The following is an 18,617-nucleotide window of genomic DNA, read 5'->3' on the forward strand; positions in this document are numbered from 1 at the left end:
CTTGTGTGCTGCAGGTTTTCTTCTCATTTTTTGTTTTTGTCGTGCGGATACTGTTTTACAGCAGAAGTTATGTCAGCGACTCCCTTCAAGAAGCCACGTGTGGCCCGTCGCCCAACCACGTGATCACTTCACTCCGTTTCACACCGCGTCTGATCAATGGCACTGGCGCTGCTCTCGGCGATGCGTTTCGTCGCGCGGATTTCGTTACCCCCTCCTTTGCGCACCGCCACTCGATATGCGAGGATGTGATGGCGGCGGGTTTTGTTTGCAGCAGAGAGCGCGAGAGGGTTCAGAAACCTTGTGGAATCTGCAGGCGAAGAGCTCGCAGCATCTGTGAGTCACATGTTCCCAGCAGGATGTAGGTGTTGAGAGCGCAGTGTATCCTCTTGTAAGGCGAGTTTATGTAACTTTGGTTGAAATGGCGCTGGTGTTGCAGTCACGTGCACCAGTTAGAGGTTGAGTGAATATGTGATTGGCATGTGCAAAGCTTGCGTCGTTTCTTTGCTTCTCCCAACATACTTTTCGTGCTGATATTCTAGGTGCTAATGGTGAGCTGGTTCATTATTGTTTTCTTTCGGTTATAGGGGCAATGAAAAGAAATGCGAACAGAGCGGATCCTACGCGCTCCGCTGTTCATTCTTTTCATTACGCTTTTACTTTGGTGGTAGAAAGACACTAGAGTCGTCCATGGTATATTCTAAGACGACTGTAACCTCTTTTTTTCTTATCACCCCGGTAAATGCGCAGTGAAAAATTCGAACATCAAAGCGCGTAGGCACCGCATTGTTCACATTTATTTTCATCGTGATTTACTGCTGCGCTTTGGAGTTTGGCAATCTGGCCCTGGAATGCATGCGGCCGTCACCTTTTTCGCCCTGTAGACTATAATTAGGGGTTGAACTTTTTGGTTTAAACCGAAAAACTATAACTGATTCAGTTTTCGAAATTCGGTTTTAACTGAGAAAGGTCGGCATTTTCAGCATGCAAGGCGTATAGAGATGGCTGTTGAGTTGCACAAAGTCAAAATTGAATGTTCACGAAGTAGGCAAGCCAGGGGCGTGACGCGATTGTGGTATTGCTGGATAAGCCACACATGCATGAGGTATTGCTCCGCTATCAACCATCTAGGACACTGGCACGAAACTGCACGGGCGTCACTAAAAAGTATGTTCCGGTAACCACGACGATTGAGCGGCAGTTTAATCGCTGCCGTCAAAACTCTGATCACATGATGCCTCTGCCCCCTCGATCAACCCAGCACGGCAAACCGACGGTAATATATCAACGTAGTTCTTAGAAGTAAACTTCCACTTGCGTTTTTCTCCATCGGTTATTTAATCTAACTTGCGTCACTTTTAATGACGATAGCTTTACAAGCACAGCTACAAGTATACCTTTTCCACGTTAATTACTGCTGCATAAACTGTTCACTGTGCGGAAAATGCCGTGATTAACCTTTCACCGTCCCGCCGCGGTGGCTCAGTGGTTACGGTGCTCGGCTACTGACCCGAAAGTCTGGTTCGATCCCGGCCGCGGCGGCCGAATTTCGGTGGAGGCGAAATTCTATAGAGGCCCGTGTACTGTGCGGTGTCAGTGCACGTTAAAGAATTTCAGGTGGTCGAGATTTTCGGAGCCCTTCACTACGGCGTCCCTCATAGCCGGAGTCGCTTTGGGACGTTAAACCCCAATAAACCAAGTAACCTTTTACCACAGAGGATTGGCAAGTTAATGGACCCAAAAAAGTTCATTCGACGAAAATAATTTCCGCTGAAGAAAAAAAAAACGAGACGCGTTCTGAATACAACGCCGAAAAAAATCGCCGAATTTTCCAAAAATAAAACCCGAAATTTCCAACTCTTAAGTCGAGCCTAGTTATAACGAATATGACGGTCACGCGAATGACGTTCGTTATAGCCGAAGTTTATTTATTTATTGTACCCTCAGGGCCCGAAGGCATTACAGAGGGGAGTGGGAATACACAAAAAAAATCAGCCAGAACAGCAACAACACGTAGAGAAAACAAAATAAACCAGAAATACATGATAAAGTGAAACTACAGGAAGGCAATGAGATTAGAATGCAGTGGGGATACATTAAAACAGTGTGTAGACAGTGAAAGGCAATTTTTATACAGTAATAAACGACATACTCAGAAAGAAACATTAAGGACTTTACGAAATGCAATACTATCAGAAATACCTGCGATGTCATGGGGAAGGTGATTCCAGCTGACAGAAGTTCGGGGTATGAATGAGTCATGAAAACATTTTGTGTGACAAGATGGGATTCCAACTTTATGACGGTGATCAACGCGTGCTGAAATGTAACATGGTCTTGACAGTAACTTAGGATTGAGAGAGATGTTGTGGTAAATTTTATGAAAAAGACACAATGAGGCTATTGATTTGCGGTGGGAAAGAAGTGGTAGGGACAAACTTGATTTCATGGCGGTTACACTGCTTGTTCGGTGATAATTAGAAAGAATGAAACGGCATGCGCGGTTCTGCACAGCTTCCAAATCTAAAACGAGTGAATCGATGCCAGGGCTCCAGACAGATGCAGCATACTCTAACTTGGACCGTACCAATGTTTTATAAAGCAATAATTTTATTGAACTAGATGAACGTGAGAAATTTCTGCGAAGGTACCCAAGCATGCGATCAGCGTTATTTATTGTGTATTCAACGTGAGTTTTCCACGACAGGTTACAAGAAACGTAAACACCCAGATATTTATAACATGATACGGTTTCGAGAGACACGTTGTTAATGTGATAAGAAGAAGGGGCATTAGAGAGACGAGAAATGCGCACATGTTTACACTTATTAATGTTTAGTTGCATGCTCCAAATAAAACACCAGTCAAGAACCTTGTTAATATCGGATTGAAGACAAGAGACATCATTACCGTCTTTAATTTCGCGGTAAATAACACTATCATCGACAAAAAGATTAATTGAAGAAGAAATGTTAGCCGGTAAGTCATTTATATAGATGAGAAAGAGGAGGGGCCCAAGAACTGACCCCTGAGGCACGCCGGAACGGACAGGCAAAGAATGCGAGTTTATATTGTTCGCTGTTACGAATTGTGAACGGTTAGAAAGAAAGCATTTTAGCCATGCAAGGACATTAGGGTCTATATTAAGATTGCTTAATTTTAGAAAGAGAAGCTCATGCGAAACAGTGTCAAACGCTTTCGAGAAGTCCAAAAATATACAGTCTGCCTGAGACCCGCGGTCAAGGATGCAATGAAGGTCATGTGTGAAACATATGAACTGAGTTGCGCATGAAAAAGACTTACGAAAACCATGCTGGGCAATGCTGAAAAGGAGTTAGATTCTAAAAAAGAGATGAGATGAGAATATATGACGTGTTCCATGATCTTGCACGGTATACTAGTGAGTGATATAGGTCGAAAGTTATCAGGAGAATGTTTATTTCCGGACTTATGCAGTGGAATCACCTTCCCAATTTTCCATTCATTGGGCATACATCCTGTTGCAAGAGACTGTTCAAACAATTTAGTACGAATTATGGAACAATAGTACTTTGTATTAATTAAAAACTTCGAATTAATGTTGTCAACGCCACAGGAAGAGGAAACCTTAAGATTTTCTATGATGCACTGGATGCCTGACGCGTCGAATATAACTGGATCCATAGGAAGAGCATCAAAAACAGGGCGCGATGAACAAGCGAAACATTGCTAGAAAATACCGCAGCAAATATATTGTTTAGAACAGAAGTTCGTAGTAAGTGGACTTCACTAACAGCAAAAATAAAGTGAAATACTGATACTAAAATACTTATTTTTTGCGTTATTAGCATCTTCAAAGAAGGCGCTATCACAGCGCTTTCCAGGCTCTCCATGGCGGTCATATTCTCCTCGCCGAGGCCCTTGCTGCAGGCAAGCTGCTTTACGGTTGATGGGGGTTTTAACGTCCCAAAGCGACACAGGCTATGAGGGACGCCGTAGTGAAAGGCTCCAAAAATTTCGTCTAGACTTAGCTGTATTCTGATGTATTACACCGCTAACAATGCTATGCCGCAAAAAGCGCTCTTATAACTCAAAAAGCCTATTTTTAAAAATTGTGTAAAGTTTTAGGTGAAACACCCTGTATACTCTTATCGCCATTGAAGCATTTATGGCATCTGGGACCCGATCGGCCACAATAATCAGATTTCTGGCGGTCGGTTAGTGCTCGTACTTCGCGTACAATGTCTTCGTCACAGCACCGCGGCACTGCGATGTTTGCGTCAGCACCAGTAAAGTAATCCCAGGTGACATCCGACTAGCTATGCGTCAACGACGCGTTGACATAAATCCTCCACATGCGTCTGATCATGCCGGTTGCCGACAGAGTCATCTGTCGTTCCTGGGCCCATGCAACGACTAAGGTAGCGCAGTGAACGTGTGCCTGCGCGCTGCATGCATGCTCGCGGTAGGTGGAGAGCAGACTGGAACGGCGACGCGTACCACATGATCAGCGGGGGCAGTAACTTAGCTTCTGACGCCGGCCCTGTCTAGCTCCCACCACGCCTCTCTACATAAGACGATTTGCCCAGCCGGCACACATGGATGCACGCAGTGATTGACGTTGTGTAGTCCACCGGCGTATGCTTGTCTCACGGGCTCTAGAGTTTCAATGCCGCCATTTTGGGTCGCCATACTTCTTTCTAGGGTGGTGTCGCGGGGTTTTCGAGACTCTCTTTGGTCTCCGCGCTTGCTGGAAGCGCGCCAGCAAGCGCGTTTTTCGTCTGTGGATACGAGTGTACGGCTCCCCCTGAATCACTATAACCGAGTGGTGCGGCCACAGTTGTTCGTTGTATCTGAGATACATCTGATTACCCTAATACATATTCTGACGGTAGCACCGCCCTCGTTCGTAATAACTGAGCATTCATTATATCTGCGGCCGATGGGCTCGACTTATAATGATCCTGTAGTGACCCAGTTTTCTGCCTCGTCTGTTTGCAGATGGCATGATACATTTTTGTGGTGAAGGTTGGATTGGAGAAAACTCCACCATATAGGTCCCTTCTGAGCCTTACTGTGTATAGTGTTCTCAGTGGTGCGAGGTCAGCTTGCCCCGCTCCTCCGCTGCATCTTTGCTGTACCTTTGCACCTCGTGCGCTTTTAGTCTTCAAGGTGGTTCATAAAACTTGACAAACTGTGACAATCTTATGTGAACCAATATTTAGTGGGCGCGTCTTATTTACTTGCTTCTTATTTTGTTCGCTCAGTGCCATACGTTCATGGGCGGAGAACAGAAGCGTACTGATACGTTTCATCTCTGTAAACTATAGGCGTTAAAACCCGTTGAGGTGCATGTGACGCCCGTGATCGCGCAACATTCTGGCGATTATCGGGGTCAGCTGGTTGAGTGCTCGTCAGGAGCATAAGGGCGTGGAGGGAGAAGGAAAAATGTATGGGTGCATGGCAGTGCTTCGTTAGCGGTAACGACAAAGAGAGCAAAGGAATTTGCGAACAAAAGGGAGCCTGCTCAGTTTGGAACGTATACCTTCCAAAAACAAAAACAACAACAAAAAAAAAACTCGCAGGCGATCAGAACAGGTTTCCTGCGGACGTTGAACAGACGACGCGAACACCTCGTCCCACAAACAGCTGACGCTGATGTTCTCAGGCCGACTAGTGGTAGTACATACCCTCACTGTGTCGTCGACCAAAAATCGAGAGGCGTGGATTCTTGTCAAGAAAAAAAATATGTATACCTGACGTTTACCGTTGTAGTAACGCGAATTTCAGCGACAGACTGCATGCGTGTGTTTAGAGCGTTTAGTGGTTATGAGTAGGTGTGACGGATAGGCGTGCTTCGCGCACGGTGTAGTTTATCTATCCATATAATGTGGGCGTCCGACGTCGCGTAGTGAGGAAAACGGGCAAGCAACGAAATGTTGTATTGACGTCACAGTAGTTAGCTTCATTTCATTTCTTGGCCTGTTCAACTTCAGTCTGTCTGATTTTGAAGGGACTCTAGAGTCGTTTGAAAATCTGAGCCCCTTACGTTAACGCGGAACAGCCCGTGCCTGGCGGGATGTGCGGGTGTGGTGAGCAAAGAAAGCAGCTGCTTTTCTTGAGATACCGTCAATGACTACGCTCTTGCTTGCATAAGGAGCAAATACACGCTTGTCAATTATGCCAGGTGTTTCAGGGAACCGCGCCAATAATTTTTAAAATCGGCTTTTTGAGATATCAAGATGGCTCCAGCGGAAATACCACTTCTGGAGGACATCAGAAAATAGATAAGTTATCTTAACTGGAAAGGTGGCTAACTAATTTCTGATAGTTAACTTATTAACAATTATAGCTAGGCGCCTGGTTGCAGAGATTTGTCGCCGGCGGTTAGCAATAGCTACATCAGTTTTTAGAATTTCTAAAGCGTGATTACCCTGGGTGCTGTGGTTCAAGAAATTTCGGCCATCTCGTGCCAAAAGACGTGCGCTTTCGAAAAGCGCGCGGCTTTGGCTTGCACAAAGCAACGCCCTCCAGCGCAGGTCACTCCGTGGCTCTCGTGCCACGTGACCTGTCTACCGCGCTGTGATGCTCGCCGCTGCTCCAGCCCACACGCTATCATGACAGGGAGGTACCTTTGTGCAGCATGCGGGAGCAGTGTAAACATTAAACATGTTCTGGTAGACTGTAAAGCTATACATAGATAATAAAGGACATGGTTAGCCTTTCAGTATCCCTGAGTTTTAGGGATAATAAGAGCAGAATCAACACTTCAGCAGTAGCAAGAGAAGACTACAGTACTTGTGGCGTAAATTTAAAGTAGGATGGAGAAATTGCATGAACCGCCACAGCAATAAAAGTGATATAGCTTAGAACGACTTGAATGAGGGAAAAGACCAAACAGAATAGGATTAAAAGAACAAAAAGTAAAAAAGTCTAAAATAAATCAAACAGCCACTTTATATTACCAGGCAAGGCGACACTCGCCATCGCCTTGTTTCAAAAGGATTGCAATAGTTACCTCACTCAAAAGCCCCGCGCTTTTCGAAAGCGGACGTCTTTTGGCGCTAGATGGCCAGAATTTGCTGAGCCACAGCGTCGAGGGCAATCGCGTTTCCGAAATTCTATAAATCGTTATGTCTATTAAGAACGTCCGGCTACAAATATCAAACTGCAACCAGGTGCCTAACTGTAATAGTTGAAAAATTAACTATCAGATATTAATTAACCAGCTTACTAAACATGATTCTCCTGTTTTTGTGATGTCTGCAAACAGTGCTATCCCTATGCCGCACAAGCCACCTTTATAACTCAAAAAGCCAATTTTCAAAATTTAGCGGCGGGCTTCCCTGAATTATAACTGTTGGAAGGGCATGAAAACACAGAGAAAAACACGAGGCACGAGGTTGCACTAACTTCTGGTAGCTTTACTGAAGTTGAAGGTATTTAAAGGCGTCGAGCAGATATATAAAAAAAACGAAAACACCAATGTTGAACTGATCACATGTGCCTGTCATGTTTTAAGAGGAAGAAGAATAACTGATGACTTCACTAAGGTATCTATATCTGATTTAGTGTCGGTAGTTAATTGCCTGCAATCTGCTGCCCCTGGGATTGACGGAGTAACAGTTGGCATGCTGAAAATACTAATGCAAGACTTAGCCCCGTACCTCTTGCAGATTGTGGACTGGTCTTTGGAAAAAGCCTGGGTTCCACAAAATTGGAAAACAGCGAAAATTATTTTATTGCTGAAAGAGCAGGGGAAGGGTTTTGATCTCGACATTATTCGGCCGATTGCACTCACATCAAATTTGGTTAAACTTGTAGAACGGGTAGTCTTTCAGCCGCCTCACGAGTCATATTCTTAGTCTTCAAGGATTTAGCGAGGCTCAGATTGGTTTCCGCCGGGGGTGTTCGATTTGGACCACGCACATAGACTTGGAGAGCCTTATTAAGGTTGCTATGAGGCAAAATGAGGTATCAGCTCTGGTTACTTTAGATATTGCAAAAGCTCATGACAACGTTGAACACAGCATTTGTTTCATAAACTAGCTAATGTACAACCTCCTTTGTACCTCTTCGCGTGGATAAGAGAGTTCTTAAGGAATAGAGCCGTCTTTTGCTCTAAGGGTACGTTGACTTCTAACACATACGCCCAGTCTAGATGTGCCCCACAAGGCTCCGTTCTTTCACCGTTACTGTTTAACATACTAATGCGTGATACCCCTATTCACCCTGCCGTCAAAGTTTATGTGTATGTGGATGATATTGCTTTTTCCTCTTCTGCCAAAAACATTCATATCCTGTATCAATTGCTGCAGGAGTATTTAAATGCTCTGGAAGTTTGGCTAGAGAGCCTGAAGTTAACTTTAAATGTCAACAAGTGTGCCGTCCTTGTTTTCCCGCAGGCATCCCCTCTTTACATCTCTCTGTCGTATCACTCTATCCTGATCCCGCAAGTTGATTCAACAAAATACTTGGGCATAATACGAGTATATGACCCGCATTTTGACTGGCGGGCTCACATTTGAACCATTGCGCTTAAGGGTGAGCGTGCCCTTGGCCGGTTGGTGAGGATCAGCAACAAAAAATTCGGTATGCGACGGGACCCTCTACTCTTTCTTTATGAGACCTATGTACGGCCAATACTTGAATACGGCTCCGTTCTCTTTTCTGGGTGCCCAAGGTACAAGCGTGAAGCCTTGTTTGTTGTGGAGCGACGCGCTCTGCGTCTTTGCGTAGGTCTGCCTAAAACAGTGGCTAATGCTGTGTTGTACTTCGAGGCGCGGATACCTGATCTCAATTCGCGATTTGAGCTTATCACTGTGCGGATATTTTTAAGGTCTTTGGAGCCTGTTCCTGGATTGGCTAACCCTATATTTACAACGAACCCAACTCTCTTCTTTAGTACTACATGGCCTCGGTATAAGCTATCCACCGTCTTTTCCCGGCCCCTGCAAAGGGGCTGAGTAAGACGGAGGAGCGAACTTTAAGGCGCCTGCAGACAGGTACTCTACTCTGTCCTGCAATCTTAAAGCATTACGATCCTAACACGGATGGGCGATGCCCGCACTGTGGGGAGACCTGTGATATATTCCACATGGTGTGGGCATGTACTCAAAATCCCCACCTCCCCCCTTCCCCTACCCCTTCCAGAGAGGCATGGGAGACTGCCCTCCTCAACTGCTCCTCGCTTGAGTCCCAAAGGGCTCTGGTGAAACGGGCGAGAGACGGGGCATTGTCATGCGGTGTCCTGGACTAGGGACGCCGACCATGTAGCGGGGCCACTCTGTGGCTCCCAAACTCTATTTCAGCAACTAAAAGTTTTCACCACCACCACCACCCTCAGGTGGTGTTCACTAATTCCCTGCTGTCAAATATTTCTGTATCAATGAGATCTTTAGTACTAGTTAACCACAGACGGGCTGATACGGCAGTCTTCTTTGACAACACCCTCCCAAGGAATGCTAAGAACCTGCCCGCGAATGTGTTAAATGGCCTTATAGAGGAGTACCTAGATAATTTTCCAAACCATATGGCCGTTTATACAGATGCCTCCCAGCAAAACGAAAAGGCAGCGATTGGCATTTACTCAAGGGCTCTTGACTGGAGCTACTCATTTCAGGCCCCTGACTATACCCCTATTTTTGTCGCTGAGTTTCTGGCCATTGAGCTGGCCTTAATAAGGATTCCCTGCAGTGTCACTCGGGTTATTATACTCTCAGACAACCTTTCCGTCTTGACAGCGCTCGAAAACTCGAGGGATACTCCTATGAGCCGTTCCCTTGAATTTTTTATTCCTCCACATATTAGCCGCCGCGGTGGCTAAGCGGCTATGGTGCTCGGCTGCTGACCCAAAAGACGTGGGTTCGATCCCGGCCGCGGCGGCTAGAATTTCTTTGGAGGAGAAATTCTAGAGGCCCGTGTACTGTGCGATGTCAGCGCACGTTAAAGAACCCCAGGTGGTCGAAATTTCCGGAGCCCTCCACTACGGCGTCTCTCATAGCCTTAGTCGCTTTGGGACGTTAAACCCCATAAACCAAACCAAACCATCCTCCACATATTACAGAAGTACGCTTTCACTGGGTCCCTGGACACTGTGGCTTTGTTTCTAATGAGAGGGCTGATTTTTTAGCAAAGTCTGCCCTTGATGGACCTATTGTCCCGTTCGTCCCAAATACTGTCTACTTGACTCTAGCACGCTTTCAGCGATTCCAGCGTCTCCACTCCTTGAGCCATGAGCCTCTTCTTGCTGCAGCGGATTTTCAACACCTGGTATTTCCTTGGAGTGTGCGGATGTGCAGTTCGAGGCAATGTGAGGGGTCCATGACTCTTTTGCGCTGCAGGATACCGCGGCTAAATATTTATTTATGCCTATCGGGGCTTTCTATAACGAACCTTTGTGAGTCTTGTGGCGAAATTGAGTCCATAGAACACTTTTTCCTCTCCTGCCGGCGGTTCGCTGCTCTCCGTAGAATTTACTTGGAGATCCCCCTCGCTCGACTCGGGCTTCCTCTATCTATTCCGATTCTCCTATCCTTCGGGGCAAGCGCCAAGGGATACGCCCTGAAAGCAGTGTGCGATTATATTCATGATTATGTAATTTCATCTGGTAGATTCCTCTGCTAGAATGTGAATTCACTACTTTCCTTTTTTCGTATTTTTGGTTTTGTACAAATTCTTGCTCTACGTCCCAAAATTATCAAAATACTCCATTCCTTGTACATGTGTGCGTTTGTATCCGCTATATGCACCCTGCCCGATCCCCAGCCGTGGGTGTGTGCCATTAAGCCGGAGGACATCATCATCATCATCATCATTGACGCACGTTAGGGCTGCTCAATTAGGGCTGCCGTTTACTCTTCCCGTCCTCCTCTCCTTCGGTGCAACCGTCAAAGGACATGCCCTTAAGCAGGTGTGTCAGCTTCTTCACAAGTATATTATTGAAACCGGGAGATTTTTGTTTTAACTTCTCGATGCCTTTACTTTTCTCTCACAATTATTTTATTTCTGATTATTGCTTTAAAACTTAGTTATTCAACCGACACTGCTTTGTTTCCTCGATTTTCATTCCGATTTTCTCAAGATTTCTCAAAAATTGTGATTTTTTTTTTCACAGATTCTTCTATTTATATTTAAGAGCCGCTTGAGATTGAGTTTTTTCCTGTTTGGATCTGCACCAAACTGTGGTCAATCCCCCACCGTGGGTGTGTGCCATCGTTTTTGAGGCAAAAACAACAACGACGCAAGGTACGGCGGTCAAGCGGGATGCTGGTTGGAATGCAGACATCGCTTCTTGTCGCTGAGGCTGATACATGGGTCGCTGACGCACTGGTTGCCGTTAACATGTATAGGCGGATGCTTCGTTGGTTTCGCGCGTGATTTCGTTTTTGCATATTGCTAAAACGGGGATGTTGCGGAGCCTCGCAGTGCACCGGTCCTTTGCTGCATTGCCTGCAATGTAACGAAATGTGTCCAAGACACCCTTGTCAAAGGCGCCGCGTGTTTCCTTGCACTGTCTTTGGCACATCTTCCCGCCTGTCCGATATATTTGTTGCCGCATTCCAACGGAACAGAATACAGTACACCCTGCTTGCACGTCATGAACCGGGTTTCGTTCCGTGTACTGCACCCCTGCAGCCCTTTTCCACGCTGTTGTTGGCTTTCGTGCGCATGCATATGGCGTAGGCTTTATGCGGTGCATAGGATACGATTTTGTCTCTGGACAAGCCGCTATTTCTTTCAGGTTGTGGGTTGGCCCGTGGATGTATGGAATAACAACCACATGTTTGTGAGGGCCGCTATCGATCGCGGCCGGTCTCGGCTCCTGGTCTGTTCCTTTTCATTTCCTGCGGGGTGCTTTCGCAGATCGTCGTCAGGAGCGTCGTTGGGTAGCCGGCGTCTTTTAACTTCCAAATCTGCCTGTCAAGCTCTGCCTTGTCTGATGGTAGCAGGACCCGGAGGTTATCAGTCCATTTATAACATTCTTTTGAATGGCAAGAGTCGTAAGAAACTGCTTGTTCGACCAGTCTTGTGCCTCCAGCATGTATATTCGTCTCCAAAAGTCACCGTGAGGTCGAGGAACCTAATGCTGTTTTGCTCGGGTAATTTCGTAAGTTAATGAAAACTCAGGCGGTTTCATTCACCTACGAATTACACGTCAAATACACAGATTACAAGTGTACATGTTGAGGCAGGCGAGTGTAGCGCAGAGCGTTGGTAATGTTTGCGAGGAAACAACGAGTACACTAGAAAAAAAATATGCCTGATTTAGTAAAGACTTTCTTGGTGAAAACAACCACTTATAGATTGTTTATTGAAATAGTAAGCGCAAATTAAGTATCTTATGCCCGGCATCACAGTAGAACAAACGAAAATGCATGGTTTTTTTCGCCGGCAAAATCAGCCAAAAAAAAAAAAAAACCTGAATAATGCAATTATTTTTTGGAAAACCCGATTTGTATATGATTTAGACCTTAAAAAATAGCGCCCGATTTTATACTCCCTAATTCTCAAAAACAAAGAAACAAAACCTTGAAAAGAAGGGCTCTAAATATATGTAAACACCCGTGAGCCATTAATAGAGCCCTTTATCACACCCTTCAGCCTGTTTCATATGCAAGCGAAAATACCAGCGAATCCTTCCGCCGCGGCGGAAATACCTGTTTTGTGTCGTCGCAGAGTCTCGAGTGGCGAGGCTCCAAGTTGAAAATTTTTCACTGTGACGCGCCGCTCAACCGCTCAGTTCGCTCATACGCTTGCATGTGAACCAGCCTTTAGACCGTGAACAAAAGTGTTCCTCTGCGCAAAACTAATCCTGCTGTTGAACTGCACACTAACGCTGAATATCGAAAATGACTGGAAAACGCTTCATCGCAATGTACAGGGTCGTCCATACTTCGGGTAAACGCGAACGCGTGGCAGCACCAGTTGCGTGCGACACGGCCGCGCATCGTAGCGAAGTGGTAGACGACGCGAAGCACTCTGGTGAATGCTTTCTGGATAAAGTCAACCTGCTATTACGTCCCGAAATCTACGAGCTGTGTGACGACGGGGTCTTAATGAGTTACGCAGTGGTGGCCACTCGCGTTAGCAGACTGTGGCACAGCCACAGCGTAGTTCTCCAAAGTGAATGGACATGGTGTCGCGCAATTTCTCATGTCACCAGTAAAAATAAAAGCTTGAGAGAGAAAAGGTTGGATAGTGTAGACGCATCTTGTAGATGAACAAACTTTTCGTTCATCGTGCTGGTCTTTCTATACGAAATGCAATATTCGTTCATTCATTAGGAAACAGTTCTCAACCAGTTTTTTATTCGTTGAAGTGAGACTGCTATCCCGGCCACGAGAGTAACACACAAAGTAAACGGTTTGTTGTCGCTGCTTTTCCGGCTACTTTCCGTTCGTAACTGGGTTATTGAGGACTGTGATGAGTGACGCAGGCATGTACGCATTCCTCTCATTTATTATTGTGCTGCATTCTAATATAAGGTGAATTATACCCCACTTCACCGTCACTGCAACGGACGCCAAAGTTTCAGACCAGAAGACAGATATCATCTATGTGGAAAACTGCGGCTTAAGTGTCGGCAGTAATCTTGTCCCACTATTTAGCAGAAGTGTTTGCAAGAGCCTACATATCCGTTCTTTATTTCTCATCCGCCGATACGTCGCCACCCTGGCCAGAAATGTGTCCCGTCCGTCTTCGGAGAATCAGAATCTGTAGATGGGTTATAATTTCCTCACGAATGGAAATACGCCTTTAGTTGGTGCGCGCTCGTTTTCAGCTTTTCCGATTCGTTCTCCCTTCGCGGAACACTCGTATACTCGCTGCGGGTTGCAACTCGTGCCCCATCGAAAGAAGTCACTCATCAGGCAACGCGAGAGGCGCGCAGGGCCTCGGCGGCCGAGGCAGCGCGTGGCAATCTCTGTCTGGCAGCCGGCCGGCAGACAATCAGCAGCCGCTTCCTTCTGCGAGCAGGAAATCCCCCGCTACCTTGCACGATAGCTCAGCCGCCAGCACGTGTCGTCCCTGACGCAAAGGGGATGAATCCGGTTTGCATATGCAACCGCTGAGAGGAACCCCCGAAAAATAGCGATCGAAAAAGAAAAAAAAAAAAACGAACGCCAGTCTTTGACCCGACTCACTGCCACTGCAGAAACTGGCGAGCGAGTATACCGAGTCAGTGAGTGCACACATACATCACGGAGAAAGTGTTCGTCCATTGGACGAGGAGGAGCAGGCGCGCGATGAACCTCATCAGCGGCCGTCTTGCTATCCTGCTGCGCAATGGACGGGTTTCTTCGGAGAAAGACGCGTATCTCGGGAAAGGAGGCACCATCATACGCCGGGGCCAGTAAGGACGAGGCATTTCTCCGCGTCACTGCTGCACGCCCTTTTTGAACGAGCTACACCCTGCCAAGCGGTGAAGACGGCGTGCCCCTCGGCGTACGCTGTGCCGAAACGAACAGCGTGTGAATCTATCCGTTCGACATGATTCTGTCTGTTGTCTGTGAGTATAATTTTGCGGGCCGCTGCGCTCACCCTCTCTCTGCTTCTTCGAGTGCACTTCTTGGACCTCTGTCTTTGTTTCGTGAAGAATCTAACAGGATACGCCGAGCCGGCGAAAGTCAGACTGAGTTTTTGACTGATGGAGCATACGAGTATAGCCACAGGCGGATGCCGAAAAAAAAAAAATGTGGTACAGTGCGAGATGGAGTTTGGTAAATTGATTTGGCCACGTATGTGTTGAAGAGTAGAGCTTGTCTTCGTTCTTCCTCAAACATGTCAATAGTGACAGCTCGCCGCTTTCGCGGAACGACAGTTTGGAGCTGAGCTGTTGTTGTTGCGAGTAACGTTCAGAAAAAAAAAAAAAACAGCACTGCACGAGCTTGGAGCAGCATTTGACATTTATTCTGCTCAGGCCGAAAGACAAGGGAGGAACGTACACCAATCAAAAGAAGAAGAAAAAAAAAGAGCACAAGAAGGCGCGCGCGCACACGTACTATACAGACATGCTAGCGGCGTCAGCCAAACTACCGAAAGCATCTCGCAGTGGCAGGGTGCACTTGAGAAGAGAAGTAATTGAAAAATAGAGAACCCAGTGGTGGGGAAGAAAGCGGGAATGCAAAGCCGGATGGAAACAAAACTGTTATGAAAACACGAAGGTGCGGTGATGGTGCGCTGGAGAGGAAGTGAAGGGTTTTTTGAGCCTCACCACCTCCCATTATCCCTTTCACTGCGTTTATAAACATGAGCTTCCGCGGAAGCTTTTGGTACTTTGTTATACCCGAAATTAAATGCCAGCTAGTGAAATATGCGCTACAAGGAGTCGCTTTTTGTTTCATAATACGCTGCACCAACTATTGAAGGGATGATCTCGATAATTAATAACGTTGTTTTTAATTCGCACCTAAAACAACTATTTCGAAAAAGAAAAACGACAAAGCTTTAAACTGCTCTCAGTTCGCGCCAAAAGCGTCCCTTTTTCTTTCTGAAATGACAGCGCTGAATTGTACGGACGCGCTCCAAATGATGAGATTTCTAAATCGCTCTGCAGTACACTGCGAAGACGTAATCATGCTCCTGTTACCAAGACACTAAACGAGGTCGGCGGTGCTCTATCTAAATATTATGATTGTTACCCATGGTGGGATCAAACTGTCATTTAACTGTGGATGTTTGTGCCAATTTGACTAGTGCGCCTCAAAAAATAATCCGTGACCGGATCGAACCCGCATCTTTCGGGTCAGCAGCCGAGTCCAAATCTCTGAGACTGGTGGAAAATACTCTTGCCTTCACTATTGCGCACATTTCTAGCTCTAGGGGTGACGTAACTGCCCCAATAATTAAATAGTTCAAAGATAAACACTGCGGCCTGAAGACTTTTGACCAAAAGTGTTCATATAGTCTGTCATTCTTTGGGTATTTCCTTCTAGTTGTGGTAATGACGCTTCATCGTAAGTAGAAAACAGCGTTTCTTTTTTTTTTTATCTTGCAATGGCGCACTCAGGGCCTTTCATCGCTTAAGGAAATGGCTGTCTACACAACCCGCTTTGTGACGCACGGGGAGCTGCCTCCAGCATAAGCGATAAGAATAGCTGGGTGTCCGTTGCACTATGATGTGTGTGCGGCATGGTTATCTGGCGGCACGTGTCTCTGGAGTTCTACCAAATGCAAGAACCGCTGATCTAGAACTGTGAAAAGGGGTAGTTACCGTCACCAATGGGTAACAAGGGCGCTGGCACTTAATTTTCTTTTTAATTATTAGCACCAAAAGAAAACGTCGCGCATAGTTACCTACGAACATAGAGCGACATCGACCGACCGCTCTGAGCCGAAGGCGACGACACGCGCAAAATCAGCTGGCTTATCAGACGATGCATATGGCAGATTATTTACTGTAAATACAGGGCACCAGATCACTGCGAAACCAGTGATTCTTCTTAACGGAAGATTCAGGCGCGCAGAAAATGCCTCTTTCTCTTTTTCATTTTTTTTTGAAGAAAGTGGCGCAGGTAGACTGAACGAATGAAAGTGAAACAGTATCGCTGGCGGGTGTCCTTGAACGAGTAGAACTATTTTTGATTTACGCTAACTGGTTTGGTTTATTGGGGTTTAACGTCCCAAAGCAACTCAGGCTATGAGGGACGCCGTAGTGAAGGGCTCCGGAAATTTCGACCACCTGGGGTTCTTTAACGTGCACTGACATCGCACAGTGTTACGCTAACTGGTATAGCAAGTGTAAATTCATTACTAAACTCTGAACAGCTGGAGACGCGCCGAAAGACTCAGTGGGAAAAATGTATACTTTCAAAATCAACCAGGAATGACCCCATTTCTGTTGCGGTGTGTACCTTTACTGCGACATTGTTTTCCTACTCTGAACAAACCTCGAAGTCTTGACTTTTTACATCAGGAGCGCATATTGAGAACGTCTGGCGCTTTAAATTGTGTGCGGGAATGGTGTGCAGAGGAGGCAATTGTTTCTTGCTGAGAACCACAAAAGATTATGATTTTGCGTGCGCACAGAGCAACAGCACGCTTTTGCTGACTACATAGGTGAGAAAAATTGCGCTTCATAAACGCACGCGCGCACGCACAATAAGGAGAATACTATTTAGCGGTCCTTATCCTCTTATAATTTGTGGTCACCCCAGATATTTTTACCCCTGCCCACACTGCACAGGTTAATATAATTTTGATATCGATCATCATATGTGCATGCAAAAAATAGCAAAGGCAAATAAAGCAACACACGCAAAAAAAAATTGCAGACACAGGTGAAACGCTCAGTGCAATCACTACATGCATTCCTACCGATTTCTCACAGATGCCCCATTATTTTGTTATGACTGTCTACCACTTCTTCCTATTCTTTTAAGCTTTACCTGGTTAGCATGCATAACATATCTTCCCATGAATAACCTATGTATGGAGTAACCATGCATTCGGCGTACACTTGAAGCGACATGGGTAACATTTATTATTACACAGGTGAGCTTTTGCAGTCCGGGCGCAAAAGCGGGTGAAAATCTGGGGTGCTAGCCATAAAATGAATTTTTGCATTAAAAATAAAAAAAAATGGTCACGTCTTTTGTGCAAGTTCTAAAGACGCTAACGTTGAGAGACCACTTGTATTGACTTCGCACGCGTAGCACCTAGTTACCAAATTTCCTAACTGCACTCGTTCATATAACGTTCCGAGAAAGCAAATACATACCCCGATGTCTTTCTTGTGTAATGTCCTATTTGCAAAAATGAGTTCTTTGTGGCATCTAAATTTGTTTAACTGTCTCCTTACATCTTCAGGCATCGGAGTCCTCTCCGTTCTACTCCCTTCCGTTTACTCGGTGGACATCAAGGGCTTTTGCAAGAAAGAGTCGCATGACTGCCCCTGCGGCTCCACTGGATCAACCGTGAACGTCAAAGTCGACGGGTAAGGTGCAGTGATGACTAAGCACTAGCGGCATCACTGAGCGGAATGCAAGCCAGACACAAAATTATTTCTGGGTGTCATGAGCGTAAGATCCATAAAAGCTATAGGTGAAAGAAAAAAAAAGAGAAACTATGCGATCTCACCCTTGAGGTGAAGAACTGTCCTCTAAGATATCGGTGCCCTTGTCCGCATGAACCAAGCTCACATAACCAAAATTAACCTATTAAATTCCCTACACATGAGCCCCACGACCTTTTTCCACATACATGACACCCTCAGCAGCTGACACTGAAACCAGTGTCATATTTTGCTTTGTGATCTTTCGCTTGAGGTTAATGCTGGGATCAAATCTTGAAAATCTCGAAAAAAAAACACGGATTTGAAAAAAACATCAGGTTTGGTATCTATAAGGTCTTTTTAATTATATCCCGAAACTTTTTCTCCGAAAACAGCCCAGAAGTGACTTTAAAAAACGTTTTTGTGACGGTATGTAGCAAAAAACTGGCTGAAGTCTCCTTGAAAACGCCAATTTTCTCAGAAGTGTTTTTGACCTGACTGCCTTGTTTACAGAAAGCATAGCATGGCAACTGCTTTGCAGATTTTCATGCAGTGTGTTGCATTGGGTTCCTTAACAAATTCTTTACGCAGTGACGTTCCTATATCTCTGAATTATTTTCTCTTTTTTTTTTCATTCTGTCACTAACTT

General features: G+C 45.7%; 1 protein-coding gene across 1 annotated transcript in view; it reads left to right on the plus strand.

Annotated features, from left to right (window-relative positions):
• The first annotated feature begins 14,108 nt into the window (after nucleotides 1–14,108).
• LOC149351550 (clotting factor C-like) overlaps nucleotides 14,109–18,617 on the plus strand; it is a 31,749-nt gene continuing 27,240 nt past the window's right edge. Inside the window, exons 1-2 of the mRNA XM_089580903.1 lie at nucleotides 14,109–14,485; nucleotides 17,785–17,911. Of these exons, the coding sequence (XP_089437029.1) occupies nucleotides 14,467–14,485; nucleotides 17,785–17,911 (146 nt within the window). The 5' untranslated portion in view covers nucleotides 14,109–14,466. The remainder of the gene's footprint in view (nucleotides 14,486–17,784; nucleotides 17,912–18,617) is intronic.

This window comes from Amblyomma mixtum, chromosome 3 (genome assembly GCF_055824585.1).
Source record: "Amblyomma mixtum isolate Tamu chromosome 3, ASM5582458v1, whole genome shotgun sequence".
Classification (NCBI taxonomy): Eukaryota; Metazoa; Arthropoda; class Arachnida; order Ixodida; family Ixodidae; genus Amblyomma; species Amblyomma mixtum.